The 21,095-nt window shown below is 32.8% G+C and overlaps 1 protein-coding gene across 1 annotated transcript in view; it reads right to left on the reverse strand.

The window, feature by feature from the left end:
• The window catches only part of LOC129745328 (uncharacterized), an 88,520-nt gene that overhangs the window by 24,503 nt on the left and 42,922 nt on the right, over positions 1 to 21,095 (reverse strand). Inside the window, exon 3 of the mRNA XM_055738329.1 lies at positions 5,498 to 5,631. Coding sequence (XP_055594304.1) covers positions 5,498 to 5,631 — 134 coding nt within the window. The remainder of the gene's footprint in view (positions 1 to 5,497; positions 5,632 to 21,095) is intronic.

Below are 21,095 nucleotides of genomic sequence, written 5' to 3' on the forward strand. Positions count from 1 at the left end.
AACTTTATACGGATAACTCCGACTGCAAAACATAGCACGAAATCCAACATTCAATGATGATCGCTACTGTGTCGTCGAACTCTAAACTTATTTAAACAACTACAGCGTTTTCTTTTTTTTTCGTGAATTTGTCCGCTGATTGACCCCATCGCAAACAGTTTTTTTTATTATTTATTTTTCCGTGATTTTGACCGCTGATTGACCAAGCTCAAGGCAAACACAATTTTTTGTTTTATAAACAATAGATAATCCGATAATAATATTTGGTATACATGTTTGTTTGACAACTTTTTATTAAATCATCTTTAAATGTTTTCCGCTTGTTCATCCGATTTAATTTCAGTCGATAAATAATCCTTATGTAGAACAATGCTCATTTTTTTCTTGAATACTGTAATTTTTTTTACAGTGGTACCCTACGGGAGCCCAAATCAGCTATCGCAGAAATAGAAAAAAGAGTGGATCAGCAATACTATCCCGGTGTACGCAAACGATTGCTAGAAAATTCCTAAGGGCGACATTTTAAATATGTATGATTCAAAGAATCGTTCGCTGACTTAAGTTTTAGCTTTAGCTTGCTTCTTGCCTCGATCATAATGGTTTTTAAAATGTAGGTCCTCCTTTTATGAGAGTGGAATAAAAAAAATGAACATTTACTATCTTATGTTAACCTGTTAACTTCAATGGAAACAGATCTATCATGATTGCATGTTAAAGATTTAGCAATCGATTTGTTTGCTTGATTAATGAACATATTTATGTTAACAAATGCAACAGTTTGGAACTAATAACAGAAATTATAAACACACAAAAACTGAAATAAACAAGTAAAGCTTTTTTACGTAAGATTATAACTCTACATGCAAATATCAATTATTAAAATTGATTGACATTTCGTACTTCCGACTTTTTGAAAACAATACAGAACATTGATGTGCTTCTTTCCGGGATATTTTCAATGAATTCGTGGGGGCTGTTGTTGTATTAGTGAGGCAAGTTTTTCCTAGAGACGGTCAATTTAAGGAGCTTATAAAGGGCCAAAATTCGGCGCGGGGGCTACAATAAGGAGCATTTCAATCAATAGTTTGACCAGGTTAATCTCAAATTATCAACCGCTTTCAAGCAAGGACATATTTTAACTGCATTTCAGGCTAGTAAGCAATCATATTTGTCGAAGGACTTTTGAAGGTACACATTACGAGAAGACTGCAATCATGAGAAATCTAGTCAACCATGCCTTAGGGGCCAAGATTGGGTACATTTACCCTAATCAGTTTCGGAATACGCTGACAGTCCATATAAATTGTTTTGAACACATGTTTTTATTCCATCGGATATGTATGTGTGTTACAAGTAAGGTTTGAATTGTCCTTACAAAGCTTGCAGCGGTGTTAATAAACCGGTAAAAGTGGTTCAAATTTGACTCAAATCAACTCAAATCAAGTTAGACAGCCGTTCAGGAAGCACGCGACGGTGCAAATCATAAGTGCAAAAGTGCATTGACATTGTAATGGAGTATGAGTGATGGAATCGGAAAGTCATTCTTTCTCTACTTATGAAAACTCCGTAAGAGCTGTCAAAACTTGGGTGAGCTGCATCCCACTTGCACTAATGCAAAACCATCACCCAAATTCGACAACGCTTCCATATATTATTGTCAGTGTTCGGCACAAAAGCGCTAAACCGATAATCGCTAATTAGTCCGATAACTTTTTGTTAGCGGTTTAATTTTGCCGCTACATTTTGATCAAGCTAGCGAATTAAAAAGTTCCGCTATTTTTAGTTCCGCTAATTGAAGAGCGTTATCTCTCATATATTTGTTTGAATTCACGGAAGATTACTGATAGAAGTATTCGTTTTGTCGTATTATGAATTGTCAAATGCTGTTAACAATTCATTTAGCCTTTTTTCAAGTTCGAATGGAAACTGTTCTTTGTTTTCTAGTGTGAAGTTTGAAAATGTTGTTCATGTACACGTTTATTATATCACTGACTTGAATTTCGACACGAATTTGTGGCATTAATGAGTGACACTGATAAAAATCTTATACATACAAAAATTGGACCAAGATGAAATCTGAGAAAAAAACTGGCAACCACAATCTTGTTCCATTAACTGTAAAATGCTTTAGAACTGCCTCAATTTGAGTTCAAATCTCATAAGTTTTGGACCAATACCTCAACAAGTCCTTAAAAAGTCGAGTTGAGAATGGTTTAATGTGCGGTGCTGTTGCTTTGGTCAAGTTAGGGTCTAAACCGGCTGTTTGGATTTAGTTGCCATAATGTTTATAAATGGCTAGTAAAATGTGTACCGTAAATCCTGAGTTAACATAAAATTCAAAAATTATACATAACTTGGTAATCAGTTAGCGATTAGCGAATAGCGCTTTAAGCTTGAAGCGATAACTTTTTCAGCTCATTTAGCGGTTTTGATTAGCGATCGATAACTTTGCATGCGTTACTGATTTAATTAGCAGCGCTTATCATTCAGTCAGCGATGCCGAACACTGATTATTGTGAAGATTAAAGTATAAATTTTAAGTTTTTGAATTCTAATATAGTTTATATTGAAGATGAAGTACACACTACAAAAAAATCTGTTAAATCATATCACAAATAATGTACATAAGTTAAAAAAAACATCATATGTCACAGAAATTTCAGTGCTAGTTGTAAATAATAAGCCAGTTAAATTTTGTAACGTGTAAAATTAAAATGATTAAATTTATAATAACTGAATATAGGAAGAAAAACTCTCCAATTGGAATTTGGTTTGTTTTATTTTGTGTTAATTTGATTCAATTATGGAATTTTCTCATCTCTTTATCTTTATAAAATCTTTCTTTGATCAAAGTATTTTTATTTATTTAGTGACAAAGGTTTTTTTTTATTGCATATCATTGTATACAAACTAAGAAAAAAAATCTGTAAAATCACATCACATGTGATGTAAATAAATAGAAGCATCAAATATGCCGTAATTTACAGTGCTAGCTGGAACAACACGCCAGAAAAATTTTGCAACGTGTAGAATATAAAGTTATGCAAAATTTTGCAACGTGTAAAATAAAAATTATGTTAGTTATAAAATCACTGAATTTTGAAAGAAAATCTGACCAATAGGAATTTATTTTGTTTCTTTTATTGTTAATTGATGGAGTAACGTGGAACTACTTTCAAAACCGCATTTCTGCTCCTCGAAGATCTCCGAGAGCCATCAAAACTGATGAACTTACTCGCTTGCGGGGAACATGCTTAAACAAAATACTTTGGCGCAGGACTTGACTTAATAGTTTGTTTACATTTGTCTGGTTCTGTTCTTGAAAGTTTATAATTTCACATGACATGATCACGTTCAGTGTGTTGTAATATTGATAAAATTTGAATTCAATGTCCTTGTAACATTCCATGTCGAATAGTTTTAAAAAAGTTTGTAATTCAATGTTGATAAGAATTTTGTGTGACCAAAACATTTGTAAAATTACATCACATAATGATGTAACGTAAAAGAAGCATCACATATGATGGAATTTTCATTGCGAATTGAATACTACACGTCTGTAAACTTCAAAAGACGTGTAAAATTTGAAGACATGTAAAATATTAAAGATGTGTAATATATAATTCGCTCTGAAAATTCCATCCTATGTGATTCTTCTTTTTATTACATCATACCGTCAAACGGGGCATCATGCTAAAGCAGAGTTAGATGCAACCTTTGTATACCACAACACTCATTTAATTTTTATTTCAATATACTGTAATGACGTTATCATTGAGTGATAACAAATTGATGATAGCATAGTTTTTAACATCGTGAAAGAGTTCTTAAAAGTTCTTGTTACTCATAAAAAATTTAAAAAATCGAGAAAGAGATGATCAAATTTTTCCATTTTTGGATGTCGTAAAAAACTTTACCTCGTATGACGGATTGGCTTAATGATATCACCTACAAACGTTATATTGCTATCATTATCCAATACCAACACACTGTTGGTGTATTAATATTTGTTTTACAATCACCAAGTTTATTCAAATAAATATTTTTATAATTGAGTTAGATGACTGGGGCAAAATGTAACAAAATGTAAATCAGAAAAAAATCTCATAAATCGCGTTCCCATATGCTGGGATATGATTGTTTTGCATTATGCGTTTGTTAACATTAAAATTTCATCCATCCTAAGATTAATTTACATGATTTAAGATAATTGAATATTTTTTAGTATTTTTTACCCCTGAATGTATGCAGCAGATTAACACTTTTTTCTTAAAAACATTTTTGACAGAAAAAATGTAAAATTAAATTCGAACAAAACCAAAAGTTACTGCAATTGGTGCATTATGCGTTATGACATCACAAATGTATAAAAAAAACTTAAAATTTTCAAACGTTTTCATTTGATTTTCCATTTATTACAAAGTTTGTTGCAACTTACCCCTTTTTCTTAGTAGGGTGAAAATCGCATGTTTTTGTAAATTGAAAAATAACTGGTAAAACCAATAGCTTTTCTGACTACGTCAGCTTGGTGTCCCATCAACCTTAAAGCTTTTGATGCACAATAGGTATGATTATCTTGTAAGCATTAAGATTTTAGAAGCCATTAAGTTGAAAATTGTTGTATGTGATGTAAATTTCCATCAAATAATCGCGTTCTGATTCAAGTAATATTTGTGTCATTAGAATTCAGTGCTGTTACGGATTCAACTTTTTTTTAATATGTAAATTTTCATTAATAAATTGCCTTCGACGTTAGGTAATGTTACAGGCTTTCAATTCCGGTGTTGTTTGGGATTTATTTTTTTGCTGTGTAGGCCGAAACGTAATTTTTTTTTTGTTATTAATACGAAAAGTTTCAACCAAAAAAGCCAATAAGAATCAACGGTGAGCTCAAAGCTCTTTAACATAAAAAAAACCTATGTAAGTGAAGGTTGGATCTACTGTTAAAAAATATTTTTATGCGATAATAAAGTCCTGTTCATTAGTTTCATAGGAAGTAAAAAAAAATCAACCTTGCAAGTATTATTCCAACCACCAACTGTTTTTGCGCGAATCCATTCCGATCCGAAAAAACACCAGCGGGTGAAAATAATTTGTTCCCTCATACTCGGAAGGAGACAAATAAGTGCAATGTGCATTTTTTTTTAGTGCGTGATGCCCTCTTGTGAAGACAACTGGTTATTCTAGTTCGACAGTTGAGAAGGTAAAATAATTGCATAGGTGCAATTATAAACAATTTTGGTTTTTTTTCTAAGGATTTTTAAGAGGCGGTTACGCATCCTGGAACAATTAACAAATAAAACCCAATACAGCATAACATATTTTTTCCTGTTTTGGAATTCGATAGGAGAGAACTTGTTCAAAACTAAACACAAAAAAAACAAAATAATTGGATTTTCAAACGTATGGAAAAGGGATTTTCGAAGAGAAAAAATTAGATATTGTGTGAAAATAATAACAACCTGTTTCAATCCAAAAAGAATTCCTAGAAACTTACCGGAACTTCGTTGATGAACCACGTCAAATTAGCCGGGGGTTTGGCATGAGCCGAGGTGCAATTCCCTCGAACGATATCTCCCAGCCGGTAACGCTGCCGAATCCCGTGAATGAACGGCACGTGTTTTGGAACCTCTGAAATAGGTTGAAAATAAAAAAAAAAAACAAATCAAACAAAAAGAACTTGAAAACTATTATCAGATGATCAAAGCTTTGATATTCCGGAAAACAATGCACTCGTCAAGAGGGCTCGAATTATGTGATGTGGATGGTTTCCTTTTTTTTTTTGTTCATTCACCCCTTTGTGGCACTTTTTAACCGGCAATTGATTGATTAAGCTCCCATTGAACGAAAATTATCATCATTCAATTCAATCACCACTCTGAGCAGCAGAGAGCCCTTAAAATCGGTGCATTCGGATGTAGATATGTATGTCTGTATGTAGATCGATCCGGTGGGCTTTGGCGAGGGTGGCTAATTAATAAATTAACCACCCGGAAAATTATTATAATTGGCGCCACATAATTGATGGGTTCGATGCTGCGGAACGTGTCGATGTATTGCTGATATGTGTCCCTGCTGAGCATAAACGAAGGTCCTGTCGCTAAGGTGAAAAAGCGTCGCTCTGGTCGCCAGTGTAGTGGTTTATTCCATTATACATTCAACTCTCTTGTGTGGATCCGTAAAATCGATGAGAATGGTTTAAAGCATTATTATTATTTTTATGAATGCCACGGAAAACTGATGAAAATTAAGCTGCTGGTCGAAAGAATGGATTTTTTTTTTCGGTTTATGAATACTAGATTGAAAAAAAACTTATTGTTTTGCTTTCGGAAACGTGGAAGAATGACCAAGAAATCTATTGTGATCGATTATTTTATGCGTTCCTGTTAAAAATGGATGTTAAATATGTTGGTAATCATCAATTGATTTTATTTTATATCTTTTCCAGTGTTTGAGTGTGATGTCTTTAAGAGGAAAGGTTTCTTCCCATTGCAAGGGACAAAGCAGCATTAAAAGACGTTTTTCAAAACTTCTCTAATTGTCATAAAAAAAAACAGATGAAAATACCATTCCTTTTTGAACTTATGTAAACGTACAATTTATCCCTCTTCTAATATATCCTTTAAGATTGAACTAATAAGCCACAGCTTTTGTTTGACAGTTTTCCTCCACTGTATTTTATTGTCAACAACCAAATATTTTCCAATAATGTGACGCTATCATCCAGCCAGCATGTTCTAGGGGAAAAGTTCATATAACGCCCCATGTGGCTAATACGCGCCACCCTTGTTTTGAAGAATCTGAAACATTTTAAGCCTGCAAAATATTACCAATTTGTTTTAAATGCTGTGATTGGTCATGGCAAGTATGAATTTTTCCTTAAAATGCCCCTGTGTCGGGATAATTTCACAATTTAGGTTTTTCTTCATTTCGATCTAAATTTTAAAACACTTTCAGTAAGGTGTCACCAAGCAGAGAAAAACGAATAAGGCAATATTTTCTGACACATCGATAGAGGAGAATTTAAACTATGATTTTATGCTAAAAAATCATACTGAACTCGCTAAGGTATGCTTTTTATGGGTATGTTCTATTACGGCCCATGCGCTCGTTATAACGCGCCAATCGTAGTAGGCTGAAAATAGTATTAAATTTTTCAAAAAGGCCAATTTTCATTGAAAATGAACAAAAAGTCTAAAACCATATTTTGAGCGTTAATTCAGCCCAAAAAATCCACTTTTCATTTTTTCGTAAATTTTCATTAGTCCATTTTGATTTTTTTTTTCAGTCAAAGTGTCTGTAAGTATTGGTGTGTTTTCGGTCTTCGGCTGCTTTCGGGTATGTTCGGCTGCTGGGCGCGTATTGAATACACAGCGGCGCGTATTTGCAACACAGTTTTGTTCTGTGGCTTTGAATATGGTTTTGAAAAATCAAGTTTTTGAAGCAACTAGGGGAACATGCCCTATTATGCGCCACCTAAGCGAATCGCTGATTTTCTATGTATTCCACGTACAAATTGTGTTAAAAATGGGTGCAATCGTTGAAGAAAATTGTTTTCTACAAATGCCTATGATTTTTTATTACTCAAATTGCTATCGTTGCTTCAAAAACTTGATTTTTAAAAACCTTATTCAAAGCCACAGAACAAAACTGTGTTGCAAATACGCGCCGCCGTGTATTCAATACGCGCCTAGCAGCCGAACACACCCGAAAGCAGCCGAAGACCGAAAACACACCAATACTTACAGACACTTTGAATGAAAATAAAATCAAAATGGACTAATCAAAATTAAAAAAAAAAAAAATAAAAGTAGATTTTTTGGGCTGAATTAACGCTTAAAATAAGGTTTTTGACTTTTTGTTCATTTTCAATGAAAATTGGCCTTTTCGAAAAATTAATGCTATTTTCAGCCTACTACGATTGGCGCGTTATAACGAGCGCATGGGCCGTGATAAAACATACCCATAAAAAGCATACCATAGCGAGTTCGGTATATTTTTTTAGCATTAAATCGTAGTTTAGATTCTCCTCTATCGACGTGTCACAAAATATTGTCTTATTCTTTTTTTTCTGTTTGGTGACACCTTATTGAAAGTGTTTTAAAATTTAGATCGAAATGAAGAAAAACCTAAATTGTGAAATTATCACGACATAGGAGCATTTTAAGGAAAAATTCATACTTGTCATGACCAGACACAGCATTTAGAACAAATTGGTAATATTTTGCAAGCTTAAAATGCTTCAGATTCTTCAAAACAAGGGTGGCGCGTATTAGCCACATGGGGCGTTATATGAACTTTTCCCCTATAGCAATTTGAGTAATAAAAAATCATAGGCATTTGTAGAAAACACTTTTTTTTCAACGATTACACCCATTTTTAACACAATTTGTACGTGGAATATGTAGAAAATCAGCGATTCGTTTAGGTGGCGCATGATAGGGCATGTTCCCCTATCAACGGCATATTCATCGTTATCATAGTCATCATCCCATGAATTACCATAGACACCGTTCATATTTGATGCAGTTGGTTCACTGCTCCAGCAATATAGAGGTTCCCCATGTGTGGATGCTTTTCGGTACATTCAAAACATGACCAATAATAACAACAATTTGGTTCCTAGGACTCTACTACGATGACAACCAAGCGTGAATTGGTATGGTAAAAGAGCATCGATCCTTTCATCACCTGTCTGGCTGTCGTCGAAACGGTTCAGCAGGTACCGGAGGGAAATCGGCCAGAGAACATCATCAACGACATCGACGAAGAGGCCAACAGAATACTTTGCACAGGGAAATATGGCAAAAGTGAAGTGCGGTATCCCCATTAGTCAATCATCAGAGTGGAATTTATTGGCTCTCTTTTCCCCGGGTGGGGTTAGTTGATGGGGAGATAGCTTGAAAAACTTTAGGTTTATGCAATTATAATGTAATCGATTTTTATCAAAATATTCTATGTTGACAAACAAAACAAAGCATTTTATTAAACTGAATGAATAGTAAAGAAATAATACTAGGGGAAAGTTACGTAAGAAGGACACATAAAGCTTGCTGTGTAGCAGCAGCATAAAGAATACTGCCACTGGGATACTGGTACATGTCGTACAAGGCGACTTATTCAGTACTTACCAGATACGTTTTTCTCATATTTCTGTCTTTTAGAAATCAATGAGGTTGTATCTGGGAGGGGGAGAAATTAGGTCAAGGTTAATTATAGCATGCAGAGTTAAGAAGTTTTTCCAGTTCAAAACATTGGAAGAAAATGTTTTGAATCTGAATCAGTTTTGAATTCATGGTGGTATTTTTGAACTTTTGGACGTGTTTTCTCTCGAGAAGGGTATGCCAATAGCGCATAATATGTAGTACCACAGGTGTTCGCTACGAATCCGGTATGAACAAGACGAGCGGGGGCGCAACGAGCAAGGTGGTTATACCAAGTGGAGCGTGATCTGGCGAACGAGGGGTGCCCGAGGAATTGGAGAACGGTTGCCATGGACCGAGTGAATTTTAGGAATTATTTTCGTCAAGTTATGTCGTGAGACGGAATACTAAGTACATAAAATAATAATGTAGTACATGCATTTGTACAAGCAGTATTCTTCCATATTTTCCCGTTTTAAAAATTTGGAATATGATTTTTTAATTAAATTAATGTTTTTGCTCTCCTAGTAACTCCGTTTAATAAAATCTCTTCACACGTGTTCAAATGTGAATCTCTTTTATGTACGCATCGCTTAAAGTCCCATTATTTTTGGCTATCTGTTAATAATAACCGATTTGAAATCAAAGAAGAATATGATCTAAATAACAACAAGCGAAAAAAAAAATATATATTTTCCTTATATTGCACAAGTGTCCAGTCCCTTCTATCTTTGGATTGGCAATAGAATTTTGTGGAGGTAAATGAATTTTCATATGAAGATATTTAATTTTCAAAGTTTCGTCATGGTTATTCAATCATCCAAGCCGTAAAAATATAGTTTCCATGGAAAACATGTTCAAAACAATTTTTTTTTGTTCAGGTTGCCAAAAAGCCTTAAAATTCCCTGTTGAATCAAGTTTTTGATGAAAACTTGTATCGCATGTTGGCAGTCATATCTGTTTCTTCTTCTTCTTCTTCTTCTTCTTCTTCTTCTTCTTCTTCTTCTTCTTCTTCTTCTTCTTCTTCTTCTTCTTCTTCTTCTTCTTCTTCTTCTTCTTCTTCTTCTTCTTCTTCTTCTTCTTCTTCTATTTTATCGCCGATCCTTTTTTAGCACGACTCGGAACTGCCTTATCGACTACCCAGCAAACATTTTTGTAGATATATTTCTCAACAAACTTTGCTATACGTTTCATATACATTATAAAATCATCTTATATAACTCGAAAAAACAGCATTTACGTACTAAAGTGGAGGCAATATACATACATATTTTTTCTTCTGGCTTAAGCGATAAGAGTTGTAAAAATTGGACGATATACAACACCTTTTACCGTACATCCTGACAGTATGCGAGAGAGCGCAAGTTTTGCTCTCAATGCATGCAAACCGTTGCCAGCGACAATATTTGCTGCTTCTCTCATTGGCCAGTTTATCCAAATGGATCCTCTGATTTTTAGAAATCTGGTTGCACTGCTTATCGCAAAGAGAACAACAAGGTTGTATCCTCATTTGAATCCCGCACGCGGGAGACAAATTTGCCAACATGGCGGACTTTTGTCATATACGAGTCGGTGAACTTTAACTAACCATTTATACGATCATTTACTTGGTTAGGTAGGAATTAAGATTCGCATTAACATTTTTAACGAAATGAGCTGACATTTCTAATGCGATGTAATGTTTGCTGGGTAGCTCCTATTATGGTCCAGTTACTGAGACTATATGACCCGCGTATCTTTTTATACTCCGTAGAGTTTACAATCATATATACTCCGTAGAGATATTTTGCATTCTTTTATACTCAGTAGAGTTTACGATTTTCGTTACATTATTACGTTTCGTGGTATTTGTGTTCATTTTAACGTCCGTGGACTTACAAAATTTCCGTAACCTAGGATTAAGGGTGGCGGGATTCGATCCCTGGACCTCTGGCTTATAAGCCAAAGACGTTCGCCATTAGCCTAAATGATCACCCCTCATATCTGTTTCACCTAAAATATGTTTCTTCTCTTGTATTGACACATGTTCCCTTAGCTTTAGAATGGTTATAGTGTTAAGAAGAGTCACAGCTCCTCTAATATCGTACTCTGATGTTTCCTGATTTTGGAATCCACAGCTTCGTGCAGTGTAAATATCACTTGTTTCAAATTGAACGTCACAGAAACTCATTGTAAATAGTTGTCTGACCAGAGCACCAACTGGTCAGTTAAATATAGATATGTAATAAGAAGACTTTGTGTTCTGAATCTCCTGTATTGTTAAGCTATGATTCAAAGGTACTATTGTACCTTCCACTTAGAGTGTAAATGTCCTCTTTTGCCGACTACATTTCTTTAATGTCAGAATTTAAGAAAGTAAGTTAAAAAGAAGTCCTTATTTCCAATATTAAGAGAAAAAAGCTTTATTGCTTAGAAATTCATATGTAGATAGACTAAATGCTAATTTTGCCATTATAAAATCGTTTATTTACCCTCATTGTAGCATCCTGGTTAGAATATTTTCTGATCATTGTAAACTCAAATCTCCTGAATTTTGTAGTAATTAATCAATTATGTTTGTTCATTTCAGCTCATATATACCTGTTTTTCCTTTTTCTAGAAAACATTTATGTACTCCAGCCTATCCTTTAATAAGTGTATCTAATTCTAAGAATTTAAACTAAAATAACGTTCTGTCATCATCCACACAATGTGACTATGAGCTTCAATGCTTCAAAATCCCTAGGTGGATCGGCTTTATGCCCTATATATTATATTTGTTTTCTAGTCCTTTTTATGGTTTCTCAGGTTTATTATGAAATCTGTGAAAAAAAGGTTAGGCAAAATTTTCCCGTTTGTTTGGATAACGTGCCGCTATTAAGCCTACTCCTTTTCTGATACCTGATACCTGCAGAAGGGCACTAAGGTAGGCTTGCCAGATGGTTTTGAAAAAAAGCGGGACATTTTGAGAGAAAAAAGCGGGACATTTTTATATCTGTTAGAAAAAGTCAGGGAATGTGTATATAAGACCGCTGCAAAAAATGACTTTCTGCTCCCTTATGTATTTTCGATGCCTTTTGGGTCACCAATCAGTAGTGTTAAATATGAGATGGTTTGCTTGATTCCTGATTTGTTTTTTGTATGGAAATGTGTATGGAAGATAAACTTTTTGAACATTAAATCAACCAGAAAATTCAAGTAAGCATTAAATGAAGTTGGTCTTTGACTTTTTGTATTGACTTTTCTTAAGCTTCAGTTTTTGCTAACATGACATGCAGCTAAGCATTTCATGAACAAAGTTATAACCTTTAAAAAAACCGGAGTTCATTAATAATTATTTAAAAGTTGCAGACTTTGTTTGCTAGAGCTTTTAATAATTTCATAAAATGTTTTTGCAAAGGTTATATAAATAATTTTATTTCCTGGCTATGCAAAGCAGTTTTTTGAATATTTTTTATTCTCATTCTGCGGTAACACAGCTTTCAAATAAGCAGTCAAAATCGCTAAAATTAAAAAATAAATTTAGAAAAAAATTATTTTGTATACCATCGAATATCTTTTCCGGGGTACAAATTCTGTTTGCGCTTTGCTCGCATAAATTATACTGCAAAAGTCAAGGAATGTTTTTCATCCAATGTTATATTTTTTAAAACTTTCAGTACACTACTGGAGACATTTGAATGAAAAAATTTGTTTACCCATACAAATTTCCATACAAAATTAAAACTCGTTGCACTAATTCAGGACTGCATGGATCGCTTCCACAAATTCGATTGATATTTCTGGGACCAAAAACAACCAAAAAAAAGTTATGGGAAGTGTATAAATTTAAGAATTTGAATTTTCCATACAAAGCTTGCAAAAAGTAATGTAGGGGAGACTGGGGTATCGTGGGCCATTATTCATATTTCAGATGTGTGTTAAGATAAAAATTTCGAACCAACTGTCATCGTCGTCGCTTTGCGTAAGCATATATTTCTATATGTTGTTGACTTAAAAACGCATCATATGCTTCTTTTATTTATCAAGCTAAAAAAAGTTATAAAAATTTACATTCATAAATAAAATTACACCCGCTAATTGCATCGATGGGGAACCTAAAGTTCATAACAAAAATATGCTCATACGCTTATGATCTTAGTTTTGTCACGATCTTTCACGTGGCAAATGAATTTTTGATGAAACATCAATAAGTCACACAAACGCAACCAATTTGCAAATCATAGCTTGTGGGGAATCATGGGCCACACATCTTGAGCCACCTTTATTTTTACGTTTTTATACACATTCAGAACTTAAAACACGTATTCCCTATCTGTAAAGTTTTCTTATGCCAAATGAAAAGTTATGAAAAATATCTTGTGCATCCTATATTAGTAATTTTGCCAAAACGTTTGCGAGCCAGGTTTTTGAATCTATCCTATCATACACAGCTCTCTATTTTATTTCATCATCTGAAATCGCTTTAAAATAACGAAATGAATAATGAAATCACAGTTTTGGTTCAACTCATAAACTTTGCATGTAATTTGGTCAATTTGGATTTAGTGGCCCACGATTCAACACAATATATAATTTTGGTTTCTAGGGATCATTTATACACATAACATACATTATACACATAACATACATAAAATTGGTTAAGATAACGTCATTGTTTTTTTTTTATTTATTTGGAACATTTTTCTAGAACATTTAATATTTGTAAGACATTCTTGTTTCGAGATATAGCGAAGGAATCAAGTATCCCCAGGGATCAAGTATCTTCACTCTCCCCTATTGATTCCTGTAAGTTTTTCTTTTAATTATTTTCTAAATAAGTTTTGAGTTTGTTTAATACTTTGGAGATTCATATTTCCTTGTCGAGGCAAATCGGTTCTATTTTCTATAAAAAAAATTCACATGTTGATTTGAACATTAATGTCATTCGTGATGAGATCCATTTCATCGTTAATACTTAGTTTCTTTTCAAATGCTCTTGGTTTTTAATCAATCTGACCAAATTATATTTAAAAAAGAAATAGCTTTTTACAAGTTTAAACTTGAAGGGTTTCTTGCAATGAAATTATTCAAATGTTTTTATTATGTCTAGTATTTTAATTTTTTCCGATAATTTTAAATCTTGATCGAAAATTGAAAATGAATAAGCCGTAGACGCTTAAAATCCCAAAAAAAAAATGATCAAAAATTATTATGGTGATAAGTCTTGTTTAACGAGACAGCATTTTCTCTTTATAAAACTCACATGCAATTGTCATCGAAAAAGGTATTTTAGAAAACTTGAATTCTTTGCTTTGTTTACACCGAATAAATAAATTTATTTTTCATTTGACTACAGTAGAGTAAGCGCTTTCAACCTAATGTACTTTAATAAGTCACGTTACTCAAACAAACGAAGATAAGAATTCCAGGGAATAAGAATAAAAAATCGCCCCTTTTTCTAAACAGATTTTATCGTTCACCTGATAGAAGATTGTTATGTACTTAGCCAATATATTATTCAAATCCTATTCGCTTTTTTTCTTTATTAATCATTTATAACAAAGCATATTTCAAATTATTCAAATTGAAGATCACAGTTGTACCGGATAAGTTTTTCAATGACTTGTCCGCCAACTTCATCGTTGATATAAGTCGCGAATGACATGATGATGTTAAAACGACTATAATCGAAACAAAAAAAAACTTTTCAGAATTTAAAATGAATTGAAACATCATCCACCAGCAAGTTGGCCGAAATAATTCTGTGTTTTTGAGGAAAAAAAATCTGACTTTCTGTAATTTTACCCAAATATTTGGTGCTGGTTTTATGTGACGATTTGTTTCATTCATTTCATTGAAACTTCGTGATAATTTTTTTTTCTAATATTTTAGCTGGAAAAAATTCTAAGCATCACCAATCTCATCATGTTTTTGTAATGCAAAGTGAAAAATCTTATGTTTATATTAAAACAATTTTTTTTTCAAATCCATTCTAAATTAAAAAATACTGTGAAATCTGTGAATATTTCGAAATTCGGTGTTTTGTGACACAGATTCTGTGATAAAAATTTGCTAAAAATTCTGTGCAATTACAGATTTTTCTGTGATTTTGGCAACCATGAACAAATTTTTGACTATTACGTGTCACTGAAACTGCAACCTTTAAAATAAATCAACCTGTAATTAACAAAACCTGTAATTTTCAATTGTTTTCCTTGAAAGTTAACGAAGATTCATTTATTATTACAGTAAATGTCCTGTGAAAAAATTGTACACTGAAAATTAAGTGTCACGTTATTTTTTTTTTCGACCTGTAAAATTACGGTAAATGTCCTGCTCCTTTTTGTTACAGGACATTTGCTTAATTTTGCAGGAAATAATTTTTGCTGTGTACAAGGAGCCGTTGAAAAAAAAATTACTCACCAGATGTCGGTATAAGCGATAAATACTTAGCGATAAATTTGTAGCATTTGGTGACAGTAGAGCTAAGCATGTGAAGCTGTTTGGAAGCATTATTCACGCAATCTTTAATTGTTTTTGATATCCAACAAAAACTTATGTCGGGTAGTCACCGCACCAAAACAATGACATTTACGAATGAAAATATGACATTTCCTGCTTTCAGTGACATAATAACCCAAAACTTTATCATTTCTGTATGCAAACACAATTCACACGTTTGTAAAATGTAACTAATTGTTATGAAACACACTACATTAAAATTCGAAATACAAAATTTAATATTTCTATTCAAAAACACGCGTTCATCTTAAGCCAGGGTTCAATCCATCTTTTTAGATATTCTCTTTTTGCAAATAAGCAGATCTCAATTTCAATTCGAAAGTTAAAATGGAGTTAAATTGATGTAAAAAATCCGATTAAAAAAAATTTTTTTTTAAATTTTCATAATTTGTCGAAAAAAGTTTTTTTTTAAAACCGTTGTTTTATCGACCCTTTTAAGTTTTTTTATCTTTAACACATTAGTTACCAACATTACAAAATATGTAATATGTGTGTCAGAAAATCATTAAAAATTATCTAAAATTATTAATTTGATCCTTGACGGTTATTTTGCTGGAATTCGAAGCCGAAACAATACCATCAGTCGATGATTTGAGTTTTCAAAGTTTGAAATATTTTTAAGTGGCTGACGCTAGACAACGAACGTGTTATGCATTCATTACCATGCCACAATAATCTATGTTGAAAACATTTCCAATTTACTTATTTTATTGAATAGAACATTAAAAAATTGAATAGAAATTGTTTAGGATGTGCCGAAAAGTTGTAATCAGTCACCGGCTGAACACCGAATACTGACCCTTTCAACTATTCGGTGAAACGAAAATTTGGAAGAATATTCTGTCGAGTTTTAGGGAAAAAACAAAGCGATTAATTCACTTTCCTTAGATTGCTGTCATTTAAATGCCTAATGGTTTTGAGCAGCCTTTATTCTTTAAGCATTGGTCTCTCGTCTTTCACAGATTTCAAGAGTTCAATTTCATTTCAGCGCGCTGATTTTTTCAAAATATCATCAATAACTGTAAAGAAATCAGATCGCTCTAAGCGATATCTGGGACAAAATATGTCGAAACATGTGCCAAGCAATTTTAAATTTTTAAATCAAGTTAGAGGGAGATGAAAATCGAGCAGGAAATCTTTAAAATAGTTGTTAAAAAGAACGATGTCTTTTGAACCTGATCCAAACCATATTTTTAACCACACGTATCCACACGGCGGGGCAATTTCGGGCAATTATTTATACGACTTGAAAAAATTAGGACAAGTTTGAGCTTAATCTAGGCATTATTTAAAAACATACACGAGGAAAGTAAAAGAAATTTGCTTAAAATTTGATTTTACATCGAATCACATCAGCAGCATTCCAATTGTATCTAAGGGTTAAAAAATGATGTTTATTTTTTATTCAACTTTTAAGAAATCGTTTAGGAACACTTAAACTAAAACTTTCAATAGAGGAATTTGTGTTTTTAATTGGATTTATAAAATAACATATTCAGAGATCATTTTTTATGCAACTACAAAAAAAAGAGATCACACAAAGTTGTCATGATTATATTAAAACAAACTGGTCTTAAAGTTTAGAAAATACGGAAATATTCAAAGTGTAAGATATAATGCTTTAATATAGATACAGTGAGCATTCTATATAAGCAACTAATCTGAACCAATTTTTTCAAAAAAGTTTCTTATGTAGAAAAAGTTGCTTATATAGAAAAAAGGAGTATAAATTTTAAGAAAAATCCGTTTTGTGATTTATAGATAAATATGCAGTTTTATATTTTATTACATAGTTAAAATAATATCAATTAAGTCTTATAAGAACTGCTTTTTCTCGAATTCTTCGCAAAAACAAGATCTCATTGCTTGTAAGGTTATTTTCCTCTGCCCATTCTACCGCGGTGTTGAAGGAATCTATCACATTATCGATGCTGATTCTGCTCTCTTCTTCCATATGACCCTCTTCGTTCGCGATGCTCTCGTCATTTGGCATGACATCAGACATGAGACATGAGACCTGAGACCTGAGACTTGAGACATGAGACATGAAACATGAGACCTGAGACATGGGACATGAGACCTGAGACATGAGACCTGAGACATGAGACATGAGACATGAGACATGAGACATGAGACATGAGACATGAGACATGAGACCTGAGACATGAGACGTGAGACATGAGACCTGAGACCTGAGATCTGAGACATGAGACATGAGACATGAGACCTGAGACATGAGACATGAGACCTGAGACATGAGACATGAGACATGAGACATGAGACCTGAGACATGAGACATGAGACATGAGACCTGAGACATGAGACCTGAGACATGAGACATGAGACGATCTGAATTCCACACTGTCAAATAAGCCTCACTCTATTCTACTATTCTATATATGTATCTTTTTTGTTTTTTATCTTAAAAATAAACTATCATTGTACGCGGTACTATCGCGGTACGAAACCCCCGCGTTAAAAAAACCTCAGTGAATATTAAATTCTATTGCGTCGATCGATGACAACAGATGTTTAAATGAACTCATGACAACGGATCGTGGGAAATCATTCCAGGCTTCAACTATCAAAAATGCCACGTCTTTTAAATTAATATTTTTAAGAGCTGAGACCATGTCGTTATTGCCGTTTACACAAAACGCCAAGAGTGTTGACAGAAGGTGCTTTCGATACCGTTGCTTAAGGGATTTTATGACATTTTGGTCAAGTGGTTGCAACAATGGTGTATTGTTGGGTGGAAAAGAAATAACCCTAGAGTTTTCGTCATGGGAAAAAGTGTTTGCTGTCCCATGACAGGTGGCATTATCGACCAATAAAATTGCTTTTACTGGTAAGCCTTTAGCTTCTAAGTGACGAGAAATGATAAATAAATCGTTGTAACACTCCTTAAAAAGCGCAGAAGTTTGCAAAGCATTTTTGGATGATTTGTAATACAGTGGTAAATTTACATTTTTAAAACACCGAGGGTCCGATCATCAAATCAAGTTTATGCGTCCCAGTTGCATTTACACAAGGCATAATGGTGACCCTTTCCTTCATGGATTTCCGTCCTACAGCAGTTTTTTCGAAAACGGTAGCGTTTGTTTTCTTGTGCAAACCTTTGTAAACCAGACCGGTTTCGTTACAATTGTAGATCTGTTCCGGTAAAAACCCATTTTCGGCAATAATCATTTTGAAATCGCTTGTAAATGTAGCAGCACTCTCAGCATTGCAGGAAAGTTTTTCACCGGAAACCGTCAAAATTCTTATGCCGTGGCGTTTTTTGAATTTATCAAGCCAGCCATCACTGGCTGAAAATTATTCGTGTCCATTGAGTTACCTTTTTAAATCTAGTGCTTCAAATTTGAGCATCTCGTTTGAAACCAATTCGTTTGCTTCTCTCCGTAGTAAAAACCATGCGTATAGTTTATCATCAAGATCAAGATTTTTTAATGGCTTCATTCACGTGATTTTTTTTGTTATAAACATACGTTTTTGAGGCGAATTCTTCCAAGTTTTCTTTATTATTTTTTATCCCCGTTAAAGTCGACTTATGGATGTTGTAGCTTCTGCAGATCTCTGTCGGTGTCTTGCCATCTTGGAGTTCATTTAAAATTAATAGTTTTGTTTTCAAAGAAATTGATACTCTGCATTTCTTAACCATTTTTACGGAATAATGAATATCAAATTGAATAATAAAACCATGGTTGCTTGTACAGAAATTTTAGAATAAAAAAAGTTGCTAATGCAGAGGTTGCTTCAATAGAATGTTGCTTGTGTAAAGGTTGCTTATAAAGAATGCTCACTGTACTATTATTCATTGGGATCAACATGTGATCCGTTGATTTGTTACCAAATAAATTTGAATCAAGAATTTCAAATGTACACTAGTTTGTAAAAAATACTCCTATTTTTAAAGCTTTAAAAAAAACTTTTAGATTTTTTTAATTGACTTTCTACTTTTTTTATACCTTCATTCATTGAAGCATCAAACAATACTTTTGCAAATTAATATTTTAAGCTAGGTTGTCAAAGGTACTGAATTTTTTTATTGGATCATTTTTGAATAATTAATTTTATTATATCTATTCTTTGATCAAGTGGATACACAAAATTGAAGAATCTTTTATAAAACAGATTGAGTTCTTTGGTTTCTTGAGCAAAAAAAAACTTATTTTGCCAAAGGTAAAATTTTGGAAGATAAAACATGTAGAATACATAAACATTATCTGTTTTGAAATTGTCTTTTGAATATTCAAATATTCATTTAAATCTAATGAGATGATTTTTTATTACTCCCAACATAAAAATTTACTATAAATTTTGTGTTTTACATGCTCAAAACTTTCAACATAAAAAATTCCAAACGTTTTTGTGAGACTTTCTATAATAATAAGAATACAAAATTGTTTAATAGTCATAAAAAAGTTTATATTGCAATTTTTGTTTTTATTTCAACTTGGCTATATAACAAATAAAGTTGAATTATATTCATTATGTACTGTCTTCAAGAAATTCATGTTCTATTATCAATATGTTGATATTTCACTTATGCATCATACAAATTATACTTTTGAGCTTGAGATTTCATTCAAACTACCTCGAACAGTTGTTTTACCAAGCGCATGTAAAAAGACTTTCAATCAAATCAAGTCGAAAATTTAATTCATAAATGCACCTTTATTCGAAATGCAAAAAAGCGATCAGCTTAAAAAGAGATTTTTCAGATATCTGAGAAAAATTTTTATTTTTTCTTTATTTATTTTTATTCCAAACACTTTATTCAATAATATAGACACTGTGTCCAGAATGTGTGTATGTTCTTAGTTTTATCGAAAAAAAATGCCGCTCATCCAAAGTTTGAAATTTTCAAAAATTTGTAATTTTAAGCTCTTTAGATTGAAAAAGTTGCCAAGGCTGTACTAGGGGAACGCACGTAAATTTTACAATTCATTGTAGGTGTGGTTATGAATGGACGAGATATTAAACTGCGTTCCCATATGGCTTACCACACGATAACCTTCTTACCCAATTTTTCAGTGTAAATGGCTTTCACTGATCAAAACAATTTAAAAATTATTTCTACGGAATTATTCACATTAACTAAGATTTTGATGCATTATATCGATTCTTTAGCAATTTCCATCATTTCTCAACGCGGTTAGAACTGCTCCGAAACTCACACCTTCTTCATTAGATACTTTTATGATTGAAAGACCACTAATAGTGGCCCATTTGTGCACAATCCGTTTTCACTGCTCGGGAGTAAGGCCAGCCATTTTCATGTTGCTTCGCAAAAAATGACAAAGTTCATTTAACTTGGAAGTGAAAAACAGTACGTAGCCAAAATTTGGTTGAAAACTACAATATTTTTGGAATCATGGTTATTTTATAGTGTTTTTATAATAATAGGAACAGTCTATACACAGTTGAAACATGGATTTGCCAAAATATTTAACATATTTGCATTGT

Source organism: Uranotaenia lowii, chromosome 2 (genome assembly GCF_029784155.1).
Source record: "Uranotaenia lowii strain MFRU-FL chromosome 2, ASM2978415v1, whole genome shotgun sequence".
Lineage (NCBI taxonomy): Eukaryota > Metazoa > Arthropoda > Insecta > Diptera > Culicidae > Uranotaenia > Uranotaenia lowii.